At 44.3% G+C, this 13,383-nt stretch overlaps 1 protein-coding gene across 1 annotated transcript; it reads left to right on the top strand.

Annotated features, from left to right (window-relative positions):
• Positions 1–4,730: 4,730 nt before the first annotated feature.
• On the top strand, positions 4,731–12,783 carry slc2a8 (solute carrier family 2 member 8). The gene is made up of 10 exons (XM_048978997.1): positions 4,731–5,191; positions 5,919–6,081; positions 6,155–6,361; positions 6,666–6,765; positions 7,406–7,617; positions 8,877–9,026; positions 9,589–9,697; positions 10,575–10,736; positions 12,023–12,168; positions 12,311–12,783. The coding sequence occupies exons 1-10, from the start codon at positions 5,103–5,105 to the stop codon at positions 12,449–12,451; spliced, it is 1,479 nt and encodes a 492-aa protein (XP_048834954.1). The 5' UTR covers positions 4,731–5,102; the 3' UTR covers positions 12,452–12,783.
• Positions 12,784–13,383: the final 600 nt, after the last annotated feature.

Here is a 13,383-nt window from a genome sequence, read left to right as displayed (position 1 = left end):
ATAAACCTACAGCGGAAACAGATGCCAATCATCTTACACAGCAGCCTAAACTTAAACCTCTTACTGGGATCTAAGAAGGTGTATTGTGATTGGAAAAGCATGCGCTTCTTACACACGAAGCAGAGAACGTTTAATTTGCCTCTTAAACTGTATGGCAAATGGAGAGGCCTACATTTATGAGGTCTGGTTTGTCAAATCACTTGATATACTGTATGTATGTTAATCTTGCAACCACTTATTGTGAACAGAGTAGCAGGGGGTCTGGGGGCCTGTCTGGGGTACAAGACCTTGGATGGGATATTCATACATTTCAAAAGTGAAATTTTAGTTAAAATACTAGTGGCATGTATGAGTGGCACCACTCTCTGGTCTTAATAGCTGTGCAGGCACCGCGTAGTGTGGATCACATACGCAAAACGCACAAGCAAAGCCAGACGCTGTGGCCCCCATTGATCTGCTTCCTCAGCCGGCTGGTAATCAGCCAAAGCAAACTGCCACTTGGCCTGCATGAGGAGGCAGTCTGGAGGAGAGACGCCCGCGGTGCGTTCATAGGTGACGGGGCTCTGAGTGTGTGTCAGCGTGACATCTTAAATTAACAAGACTCAGGCAATTTCAAAGCCGATACAGACAAATTACTAAGCATACAGCCTTTACCGTTTATCTTTTTGGGTTAAGCTGTTTCTTGATTAAACTGTTGGTCTATTCTTTTGACTTTTTAAGTACGTTTACCATGTTGCATGGAATATAGCACAAAAAGCCTCAGCACAAATGCACTTTATGCACCAAGAGGACACACCTTTTCCTCTCTGTCACGTCCCAATCGTGTTGCTCCTCCTGTGTGCCACGCCCCCTCGTTAACCTCTTGTGGAATCCCCCTGCAACCAGCTGTTCCTAGTGTTGTCTAATTGAGTCTGTGTATTTAATTGCTTCCCTGTTGGTCTTTCCAGAGTCCTGTCATTAGCGTCATTACGTGGTTTGCCTTGTGTTCTGTATCGGTTTCGCTAATAAATCCCTCGTTCCCCGATCCTTTGGCTCCTTCTCCTGCTTACCGGGTCCATGCTCACCGAACGGTCTGATACTAACCTGTGTGATGGGTCGGCTCTCCTCTGATTTGCACCATTTAGGGACCTGTCTGCCTCTGATTGTTTTAGGCTGAATTTGAAATGAGATGGACCTCCTGAACTCTGACTCTGCCCAATCAATGTAGTCCACCAGCGACAATCAATACAATAAAAATAAACAATGGTAGTTCATGGAGTGTTTCACAAGCAAAGTAGTAGCTTTAAATCTAATGTAAGTGATTGAATGGGATGTTGGAAATGACATTCAAACCTGAGCAGCTTCTGCTCACCTCCTCTGTCAATATACAGGCTGTTCATCGTGGCTGTGTTTCTGCAGGATGCTCTGAGATGCGGTTAACAGCAACGTCAGTGTAGGTGCACATCCATGCTACGTGATGCAACTACAGCTGTCTACGGCCTCGTTACATTTAGTCACCAGTAGCTTCAGAGCAGGATTCCCCCAGAGAGTCTGCTACGCAGAGACTATGAAACAGAAGACATGACAAGGCAAGACAGGATCTCACACCAGGGAAATTTACTTGCTACAACAGCCTAAAATAGAATAGACAAACCAAAACATACTATAACAAAACATAAATAAGAAAGAAAATTATGCACACAATTACACATATGACATGGGCAGTGGCATCGTTGAATGATACATATAAAGATATTGTACCAAGTGGATATAAATATACAAGATATAGTAGATATTGCCCAGTGTAAGAACAATCATATATGGTGGACAGTCAGTAAGGGAATTGCACGTGGGTAATTGCAGAGATGAATGACACATACACATATTGGATATAAATATACAAGTTACTATATATATAGTGTGTTGACAGGATGACAGGAATAATAGGAAATTTTAGCTGTAGCAATATCTGTCATTATTTATGGCAATGTATTCCTGCTACCATGACAAAAATAAAATTTGCTCACTTCTTTTTTATAATGAGAAACATAACTATAACTTCCGGGATAGGCTCCGGCCCCCCCGCGACCCAGTAGGATAAGCGGTTTGGAAAATTGATGGATGGATGTATTATAACTAGGTCATTTCATATGTCGTTATAACAAGATAATCGTCATGTTTTAATTTTATATTTTCATGTTATAATGAGGGGCGGCATGGTGGTGCACTGTTAGCACTGTTGCCTCACGCCTCTGGGACCCGGGTTCGAGTCTCCGCCTGGGTCACATGTGTGTGGAGTTTGCATGTTCTCCCCATGTCGTCGTGGGGTTTCCTCCGGGTACTCTGGTTTCCCCCCACAGTCCAAAGACATGCTGAGGCTCACTGGAGTTGCTAAATTGCCCATAGGTGTGCATGTGTGAGTGAATGGTGTGTGAGTGTGCCCTGCAATGGGCTGGCCCCCCGTCCTGGGTTGTTCCCTGCCTCGTGCCCATTGCTTCCGGGATAGGCTCCAGACCCCCCGCAACCCAGTAGGATAAGCGGTTTGGAAAATGGATGGATGGATGTTATAATGAGAAAATCACGTTATAACGATAACCTGAGCAAATTTTTTTTCCATGGTAGTAAGAATACTGTGAGAAATTGTTATGTGTGCTTTAAACACAATCTTATTCTGAGGAAAAGCCACACAAAGACAGACAGCCCTGGACATTATCGGGAGTGCTTGCGTGTCCTCATGCAAACAGGCAGCATCCTCCTTACTCAGGACTGATTTTTGCCAGACTGACTGAAAGTGCGCCTACAGGAGCTGGAAGCACCAGTGCCCCCCCCCCCCCCCCCGCTTCCTTTAGAAGGTTGGGTGGAGAGCAGGGCTGTGTGAACAGAACAGCTAAGATGGGGTAACACATGGCAGAGGGGCAGTCCAACCACAGCCAGTCAGCGTAACAGGAAAGCGGTATATATATGTACGTATGTGTATATAAATGTACACATGGCCCCCATCCTGGGTTGTTCCCTGCCTCGTGCCCATTGCTTCCGGGATCGGCTCCGGACCCCCCGCGACCCAGTAGGATAGGCAGTTTGGAAAATGGATGGATGGATGGATTTTACTCCAGTCAGATCCATATCCCTTATGTCAATTACGTCAAAAAACATCACCAACATGTTCATATCTAATAAGAGCAGTGCGACGATGGTACTACAGGCGAAAGTACCATTGGGGGCAGCGTGTGGCTCAGTGGGCAAAGCCTGTGTGCCTGTAATCAGAAAGTCACAGGTTCAGCCTCAGCCTGTGGGTCCTTGAGCAAGGCCCTTAACCCCCAGCTCCCTGGGCGCCGCTACAGGTGGCAGCCCTTCACAGACAACTTCCTCTATGAAAAAAGAGCAAGCTGTGGGAGGCGTAAAGACAATTTCCCTACGGGGATCAATAAAAGTGTCAATTATTATTATTAAATGTCCCTGCAAGGATTGGTGCCGAGAGCAGTATTATAAGGAACAGGGTGAATGATAATTACCTGCACCTAATCCCTAACAATAAAGAAGTCCAGCAGGAAATAACATCATCTGTAATGTTCTGTTTTTATCGTTTAATTCTTAGGGCTTAAATTTTGGGTTCACTAAAACACCTAAGATAGGAGATGTAATTTTATAATACAGATCTGTTGTTCAGTTCTGATCTTAACTTCTCACTTAGCTTAAACTTCATGTAGCCCTAAAGTCACTCACAATAGCAAGCTTAACTCTAACCAAAATCCTATTGCCATCCCTAACCCCGATGTCAATCATACGCCTAACTACAAACTTAATCTTGAAGCCAAAAAAAGTTACTGTAATGTTAACACTAATCTAAGTGCCGTACACAAATCCCAATGCTAACCTTAACCTTAACATGATCCTAACTCCAACCATATTCCTAATCTTATGACTAATGCAATCCGCAACCTCAGCGTTAACCATAATAACTGTTACATTATCCCTATTCTAACCCTAAGAGATCCGCTAACCCTAAATGCCTACGCGAAATGTAGGGTTTGCAAGTTCTACCCACATTGCTCTCTGGTGTACTGTCCTGGAAGATACATGTAAAGAAAGGTCTTAATTACAGGTAATTCAATAAAACTGTAGAATGAAATTTAAGATATAACTGATAAGTGTCTTTATGGTACCCATGAATAAATTAAAGTACTTAAAAAGAACTGTTTTCTCCAATTTCATCTTAAATAAAAAGGAACCGCACAAAATATATACTTAAAAATGGCAGTTAAATAATTCTAACATGAGATATACTGTGTAGTATGAAGTGGTTTATGACTGAAGTGTAACAATGTGCCAGGTATGAATCTCTTGAACATTAAGACAAGCGAAAAATATTGTGGCACCACCGATATATACAATTTGTGTGTCTGTGTATTAGCGTTCTAATTATTAAGGATTGAAACCGTTTAATGGTTCACCGCAGGATGCGTGTTTCCATTAGTGCCTCTGGCAGTGCGCTGTTAATAATCGGGGACTTCTGTTCATTTTTATACAATTCTGCCTCTTTGTTATTATTTAATCATACTCCACTGCACTGATTCCCCTACAATATCAAAGAATTATTCATGCAACCTATTTACTCATAGTACATCAATTTCGCTCCTCCTCAGTCACGCTACGGAAGCTCACTGGAAGTCGAACGCTGTTGTACCATTGGTTGGCTGGAGCGCATGCGCAGGCCGATGCTGTCTCCGAAGAGCCAATCGGAATCTCAATGAAACACAACAAACAGGCACGTCAGCTGATTACTGGCGCTGAAACAAGCTGTGATGTTTTACTGTGGTGTAACAAAGTAGCCGGGAAAAAAAGTTAACAATGTCAGCTTTACCAACCGGCTAGTAAATGTTAGATACTCGCACTGCAGGAAGGGGATTCTTTGAAGTGAGTGGCGGTTGTATCAAGTTTTGACAGCACAAACATATGGAAGCTAAAGGGGCAGCGTAAGCCGGTTAGTAACGTGTAGTATGTACTTATAAACGTTACGGCACATACTGCCTGTTGTAGAAAGCTGGAACCTCAAGGAAACAGCTTAAACTAAAAGAAGATATTAAGCCACTACAGAAGCCACTGTACACTAAGCCACATACAGAATGGACTCTATGCTCGAGTCACGACCACTGCTGGGACCACAAGAAAGCGGGCCGATCGAAGGGAAGTCGGAGCAAGACAGTTATTTAGAGTGAGTTACTTATGTACTGTTTAACAGACGCTTCTGCCCTAAACACCCTTAATTGTTTAATCTATTTCAGTGCTGGGTTTTTTTTTTTTTAAATAAAACAATCTCGGTTCTTCCTGGTGTAACAACTTATGAACACTAATCAGTGACAGTAACAGTAAACTTCCTTCTCAGTTTCCATTTTTTTTTTCTTTTTTCTGTCTGATCAGATGATGCTCAGTTAAATATTAGAAGGATATCTGATTTCGCAGGGATTTTGCTGCATGCGGGCTTTACGAGGTTTAAATTGGTTTACACGTCCATCACTGCATTTTCTAGGTAGTTTGTTAAACAAGTAACAGATGCATAAAATGTGACTCGCGAATATTTCGTATTAGCTCAGTAATGCACATGTTTTACTTTTATTGTCAGTTGAAATGTGTATTCCGCTTAGTTTTCTTTTTCTTGATTGGTCATGGTAGCATATGACTTGCTGGAAAACAGCGAGATGTAGTTGTGACCTAGCAGTACGCTGCATGCAGTATATCTCTTAAAGTCTTAGAAAGCTTTAAGCATGTTCAAGTGGTTTTAAGGAAGTGGTCATTTATAAATATCGTCAGATTCCTCTTACTAGCAGTTTCAGCAGCCAAACATGCATGTAAATATCCAGTATAGCAAATGTCACACACAAAGTATTTTTTTGATTGTGTCTTAATATTCGCTGCTCCCTCTGTGTCCCTTATGCCGTCAGTAAGGTGAAGAACAGGAAACTGTACCTGGCCACATTTGCAGCAGTCCTGGGTCCCCTGAGCTTTGGGTTTGTCCTGGGATACACGTCTCCTGCCATTCCGGAGCTACGCAGGATCAGTAACCCGCGCCTGCAGCTGGACTCCGAGGAGGCCTCTTGGTTTGGTGTACGTGTTCGCTGCAGTCCAGCGCAGGCTGGTGTCTGGGCCTCACTCTAACCGGGCTGTATTTCCCTCCCAGTCTGTGGTGACGGTGGGTGCCGCTTTCGGAGGGGTGCTGGGCGGCTGGGTAGTGGACAAGATCGGCCGAAAGCTCAGCCTTATGTTCTGCTCCCTGCCCTTCATCTTGGGCTTCACCATCATCATCGCTGCCCAGAATGTCTGGATGCTGTACCTTGGACGCGTTCTCACTGGGCTGGCCAGCGGCATGACCTCCCTTGCAGCACCTGTATGTACCCTCTGTGTACGCTGTGTGTACCCTCTGTGTACGCTGTGTGTACCCTCTGTGTACGCTGTGTTCTATTTACCTCGGACGTCGGAACTTGAACTAGGAATGATAGCTTACACGTCCAGTTTTCCTGCATGGGAATACTCCATTGTGGGACGTACACATAATTAATAATTAATGCATAATTAATGCAGTCTGTATTCATTACAGAGGAACAGCTCTCTGCACAAGGTGATTTTGGATCTTGGCCTCAGTTTCAGAAGTGCTGTCCTAGTCGCTTCTGAATTCTCTCTGTCCTCTTCAGCTGTACATCTCGGAGACTGCCCACGAGCGAGTCCGAGGGACATTGGGGTCCTGCGTGCAGCTCATGGTGGTGACGGGGATTTTGGGATCCTACGTGGCAGGTATGAGGTTAAGGCATTCTCACGGGGCAGCTATGAACGCAAGGTTCATTTACAATGGAGCTGGTGCTTCCGTATTTGCCATAAGGACCTGCGGATTCAGTATGGCGTTCATTACAGAAGAACATTAATCAGAAACTGACGCCGTTATAAGCGATGCGCCCTGAAACGGTACGAAAAACATTCCACCATAACTGTCTGTCCCTGTACCAACTGCTCTTGAGTCGGTATGAAGAACAACCAGTAGCAATGGGCTCTGTGTGCACTGTAAGTCCATGTACACAGCACCAAACAAACAAGGAAATACTGCTTATACATGTGTTGTACGAATAAAGTTTTATTCTGGTATACTCATTAACATGGCTTACGGGGAGTAGCTGATCTGGTGCTGTCGGCTTTGGATGCCGTTGCTGCCCTCAATCTAGTTCTTTCACTGAGACCTTTATTCCTTGGACAGAAACACTACTTTTTGAGCTTAATCGTATTGAATCTAATTGAATTTGCTGTACCCGAAAGACTGCGCCGCTTAAAGCCTGATTGGCGCTAATGGGATTCAGAAGGTTTCTTCTCTGAAATGGGTGAAACAGCTTAGGAATGCATTTCAGCATCTGTCTGTAACTCCCCGATCTTGTGCCTGTCCCAGGTCTGGTGGTCGACTGGCGCTGGTTAGCGGTGACCTGCTCCGTGCCTCCGACCGCCATGCTGCTCTTCATGTGCTTCATGCCGGAGACTCCCCGCTTCCTGCTGTCGCAGGGCAAGCGGCGGGAGGCGGAGGCGGCGCTGCATTTCCTGCGGGGACCGGAGGCCCCCGCCGAGTGGGAGTGTGCTCAGATCGAGGGAGCCACCCAGGAGCAGGTGAGGGGTCCAAGCATGGGAGACTCTGACTCCTGTGGCAAGTTTATGCTGAAGACTGTTAAACCACTGAAGCTCGTGATTAGGTGCACAGTTGTAATGTGTTACTGAGCCTTTTTTATGAACCTCCTAGCATGTGAGTGGCAGACCGTGCAGGTCAGTTCCCTCGAAATGTCTTTGCAAGCGCTTTCTGAGTTTTCAGTCCCAGAAAGCTCAGTTGCAACATAATGGTAAATCATCTACAGGATACACGGAGTTAGATTAATTGTTTTGTTTTTTCTTTTTTATATATAGTTCCAAAGTTCATATCAGTTATGCAACAAAATACGTGTTTTTTTAACTTTTATTTAGAAAAACAGACACTACACGAATAAACTGGGTCTTACTTCCCTGCTTTGTGTTAAAATGGTGTGATAGTAGCCCAGTCAGAATCTGCTATCTTTGTATGTTCGATATAATATTGGATAACGCTTTACTTGAGGAGCCACTAATAATGTAGTACTGTAATACACTCTTACGTAATAGATTAATATACCATAAACTGAGTATTAGTTATGTATTGATCCTGTGTTCACTCATCATTAATAAGCCAAAGGATCATGTATATCATGCAGTTACTATATTTGTTTGTGGTTTGTATTTGAGTAGTAACTGAGTTACTACGTTACTTGTGCCCCCTCAAGTAGTGTCACCTAATATTGAAAGTAAGAAAGTAACATTGTGTTACTACTCAATGATGTAGCAGTTTAAAATTCAGATGCTGTTCAGAAATTCAGTAGAAAAGCAGTAATAATCAGACTGCAGTAACATGTTCTGCTTCCTACCCGTGCAATTGATCTGCTGGGCATATGTTACCTCCGGCACCCTGCCATCAGAGAATAAATGTATCTGACAGACCTGATACAGTCAACACCAGAACACAGCCTGGAATGGATGAACAGTGGTAGCCACATCCAGTGGTAGCCACATCCAGTGGTAGCCACATCCAGTGGTGGCGTGATGCAAGTGATAAGAAACTGGGACTCGGATCCAATACCCAAAATTATAGGGAATGGCCTTGCATGTCCCAGTGTTTCTGATTTATGTAGGGTAGTGAAAGCCCAATAGAGGGTGAGTTTTTTACACTCCAGTACCATGAGGTGTAACATCTAACCACCCACTAGCATCCATTTTTGCAGCTGATCTGCCCTTTCTCAGGGAACGTGTTCTCTTTGAGTATGGATGGGACTGAGTCGGTGCTGCTGTCCCCTGTCTCTCCGCAGGGCAGCCGCCTGCAGCTGTCTGACCTCAAGGACCCCGGCATCTACAAGCCCCTGCTGGTGGGAGTTCTAATGATGCTCTTCCAGCAGCTGACGGGCATCAACGCCATCATGTTTTACGCTGAGACCATCTTCGAGGACGCTCACTTTAAGGTACGGCACCGAGACCGTAAGGCTGCTCATCCTTTAATTCCTCCTATGTTTATTTAATCTAATTTCATTGAAAAACCTTAAAGCTGAATTATGAACCAATGCCAGAAGTTTATGAGTTATTGTGAGACAGATGCATCTGTCCTTGGAACACACCGGAAAACTGCCGGAATAGATAGGAATGTTGCCTTTGAATTGTTGGAATACAGGATCTGTTTTCTGTTTTTTTAAGAACTCCTCAACATCAGGGTGGGCAATCTTATGCACAGTGGGCCAGTATGTATCCAGGTTTTTAAGATAACCTTTAGGTCAACTGTTCAAATGCAAGTGTGAGGACTCTTCAGCCAATCAGTCTAATTAGTAATCTAATTAGGGAGTTGTAGCCAAAATCCACTTACTCAATGGCCCTTTCTGGATAAGATTGCCTACCCCGGCCCTAACGATATAGTGGCACTTGGTTGGGCAGAGGGTACTGTGTGACCAGGCTCAGACAGATGCGTGTTACTGTATGAAAGTGGATTTGAATGACGGTGGCTGATGATGGGCCTTGCGGTTTGCTTATCAGAACAGCGACGTGGCTTCGGTGATAGTTGGAACCTTCCAGGTGATCTTCACGGCCCTGGCCGCAGTGGTTATGGATCGGGCTGGGAGGAAGGTTCTGCTCATTGTGTCAGGTACGTGGGTATCGGTGAGTTAGCTGTACAGCCGTCAGTGCATATTTAGTGCTTCCCGTTTAATGCACCCATTGCCACTACTGACACCTGCCTTATTGTGCAAGTTGTTAATGTTCATAATTTATTACCACAGATGAGGCTAAGAGGAACGAAGCAGTTAAATCACTGTCTCGATGTAAGATCTATTCAGTTTATTTTCATAAATTTACAGGGGACCTTTATAATGAGCAGTGTGTGAGACTCCTGGACCTGTCAATAGCCCCATAATACCCATTTATACCTATGTTCAGTTATTTAAAAGTTAACCGGTTTTATTTGGTGCTCCTGTTATTTTTTTTTCTCACACCTTACATTTTTCCTAGATATGTCTGTAATGCTGTGTTAATTCCTTTGAATATGTAGTGTTTTGCATAATAAAAATTCCTTTTCTTAAGAAAAGACCTTGTAATGTAGAGGCCTTAATTCCCATAAACACAGGTTGCAGCGTAATTTTACAGGCAGCCACCGTGGTCTGACAGTTCCTTTGTCTTGGGTTTATCGAGTCTTGTGTCATGTAGCTTGAATTACAGCAAAAATCGGGCAGCGATAGGGTTCTGTATATTGCGTGTGGTGTCAAATGGGGAAGAAAATGAATTCCTCCCATTATATTGCTTATTGTCCCTTAGTGAGTCAGGGCTTTGGATGCCAGCAGCCGCTCCACCCAGCCACCTGGTAAAGTTTGAATAAGGAAATATTAAACTGGGAGGGACGTTAAATCCAGCTTCATCCCGTGATGCGTGTCTGTACGCCAGGCTCAGCGCGCGCGGTGCTCCGAGTGTGGCTCCAGCAAAGCTTCCTCAAATTCTGCATCCCCTCCGGCTTGTTTTATTTGGTCCAGGGGTCGCCATGGCAATCAGCACAGCAGTGTTCGGGGTGTACTTCAGGTTGAGCGGTCCGAATCCCAGCAACTCCTCGGACTTCAACCCCCCGCTGGTGTCCGACGGCCCGCAGACCGATTTGTCCTGGCTCGCCCTCACCAGCATGGGCGTCTTCATCACTGGTGAGGAAGGCCAAACACTCGGCCAGCTGGCTTCACTACTTCTTTGTGAGCAGAGCTGATTGGATGGATGCACACGAGGGGAAGTAATCTTTTAGTACTGATTTTGATTGCTTTATGGCGGAGTTGCTCTGAGGCTAGGGATCTGTGCCTGCAACTGGAAGGATGCTGATTCAAATCTCATGAATGCCCAGAGTGATTATGCTCCATTGGGCCCTTGAGCAAGGCCCTTAACCTGCAATTGCTTCATCCTGGGTATGACGTTAATCTACATCCAGCCCTATAAGCAGATCCTACAACGTACGTGGGAAAAACTTGCGGGATGGCGAGAGGATCGGCACTCCAGCCACTGGATAAAAAACTCACACTGGTCCATTCGGACTAGTGTGGTGCTGAGGTATCACCTGCCGCATGGCTGCACTCAGGGTCTCATCCCTGAGGTGGTCTGTCGTGTGGTGGGTGCGGCAACGCACTCTAATCAGTGCATCCTCCTTGCCTTACCTTGATTGCTTAAATTCAGTGAGACTGTGATGTGCTGTCAGCCGGCCCGCTCCTCCTTTGTCCCTGTGACATCTCTCCCTCATTTCCTGCTGTTGCACCCGTCTTCATCCTGCCATCAGAAGCAGCACCAGCACCTGTCTGCCCCTCGCACTGAGATTCAGATCTTTAAAATTGGGACGGTGTGAATTGGCACTATGCCATCTTGCTCATTCGACTTCCTCTGCCGCCCCCTGGAGGATGGGCTCCCCCTTTGACTCTTGTTCCACCCAAGGTTTCTTCCTTCTAGGGAGTTTTTCCTTGCCAATTGCCACTGAATTGAAATATAGCAATGTTCCTTTATTTGATAGAAATAATTTTTAACACTTGAATACAAACACATTTTCGCCGTTATACACAAGGTCTCCCTTCTAGACAACCGGCCCACTGTAGTCTGTGTATTCTCAGTATTCTCAACCAACTCAACATTGCATGTTAGTAGCCCAAATTAATACACTGGACCTTGAACTTAACTTATCTTTTTTCATGCAAAACAGTGAGGTTACAACCTTCTGTTTCATCGTATTAATTGTTCCTTCACCCCCAGATGATCTGCACACTGTACTGATTTGATTGAGTTTGTCATTGTTTCATCTTTAATACTGTGTTCCGCTAAATGGATCATTAAAGGCCACATAAGCATTGGTTGGCAGATCATAAAATCTACAGGAAATTCTGGATTGTCTTTAGGGTTTCCTACGCGTTTTATACTGCTTTTGATCATGGGGTGGATGCACTTTCCCTTCCCCCAGGCTTTGCCATTGGCTGGGGCCCCATCCCTTGGTTGGTGATGTCAGAGATTTTTCCCACCCCTGTGCGCGGTTTGGCGAGTTCCGTCTGCGTCCTAACCAACTGGAGTGCAGCGTTTGTCGTCACCAAGACTTTCCAGGATCTCACAGTAAGGGGTCCTTGCATCTTGATGGGGGATTGGCATTGATCACACTGTGCATTATAATCATTGACATTCATTACAAAGGGGGGAAAAAATTAGCATGTGAAATTACAGCAAGGTAGTAAATGTGGAATATTTTGTCTTTCAGAACCTCCTTTCCAATGCTGGGACGTTTTGGCTGTTTTCTGCATTTTGTGCACTCAACGTAGTCTTTACGATCTTCTGTGTCCCGGAGACCAAAGGCAAAACACTGGAAGAGATCCAGGCTCGTTTCAAAGGGACAGCTTAGTGTCATCCTCCACCAGACACAGAATCAGATGTAAAAAAAAATTAAGACCTGGACTGGGGAATTTCAACCTGGTGTCACTTATTGGTTGTGCCAATATCCGTTTGGCAGGTGTGAGATGTCGTTTTCGTGCATCCTTCCTTGGGTACGTCCTGCTTGTTGTGGCACTCAGTGGCTGACACTCACCTGCCTTGCTGAATGGAGTCTACTGTAATTATCATTTTTTGGATATCATTCTTGGTTTTGTTGTATGCAATAGAGTAAATGATTATTGTGTGTTGTAAGCAAAGTGTGGACATTTTTTGAAGAGAGTAATAAACTGCTGGTCTACTAAACCACTGACCTATAATGTTTTTTTTATTTTCCTCTAGAGCCAGTTGGTCAGTGCTAAAAGCTGACTTTCAGTGAATGCTTTACTGTAGGCTATTATATACAAGGTCTCAATTTCAAAGGCTTGTAGTCAAATTCTGGTTTGATTTGACCACAGGCTTTTGAAGCTATGTAGGATCGGTAACCCCTGAAATAAAATTTGAAAATTTGTTTTTCTTTGAAGAGCACTTTTTGTGATTTGGTACAAAAATTTTCTTCTCATTTGCCTTGCCTGCAGTATTGTATTACAAGCTACTAATATATTGGTAAGTGAATGACACACCATTTACGGTCTGTTCCACCTTTTCTGTGTTTCACTTGCGTTCAGACTCTCTACTTAGATAGATTGATAGAACTTTATTAATCCCTCGGGAAGGTTCCTCTGGGAAATTCTAGTTTCCAGCAGCAGTACACCAGCATATTACAAGTTATATTGTATTTTTTATTGTATTTTTATAAGAGAATTTAAAATACACGTACTAAAGTAAGAGCCAACATACAGATAAGGATACGAGTAGGGAGGGGGGAAAAGGAAAAACTATTCACAATAAAAGGGAAATAGAGGG

The sequence above is a fragment of the Brienomyrus brachyistius genome, chromosome 2 (assembly GCF_023856365.1).
Source record: "Brienomyrus brachyistius isolate T26 chromosome 2, BBRACH_0.4, whole genome shotgun sequence".
In the NCBI taxonomy this organism is placed as follows: Eukaryota; Metazoa; Chordata; class Actinopteri; order Osteoglossiformes; family Mormyridae; genus Brienomyrus; species Brienomyrus brachyistius.
This window is presented reverse-complemented; position numbering and strand designations above follow the sequence as displayed.

Bases quoted from the DNA above. Each gene is read 5' to 3' on its own strand.
- slc2a8 (XM_048978997.1), top strand. From the start codon at position 5,103: ATGGACTCTATGCTCGAGTCACGACCACTGCTGGGACCACAAGAAAGC. The intron at 6,362-6,665 runs GTATGTACCCTC...TGTCCTCTTCAG, and splicing joins TGACCTCCCTTGCAGCACCT to CTGTACATCTCGGAGACTGC. The intron at 10,737-12,022 runs GTGAGGAAGGCC...CCCTTCCCCCAG, and splicing joins CATGGGCGTCTTCATCACTG to GCTTTGCCATTGGCTGGGGC.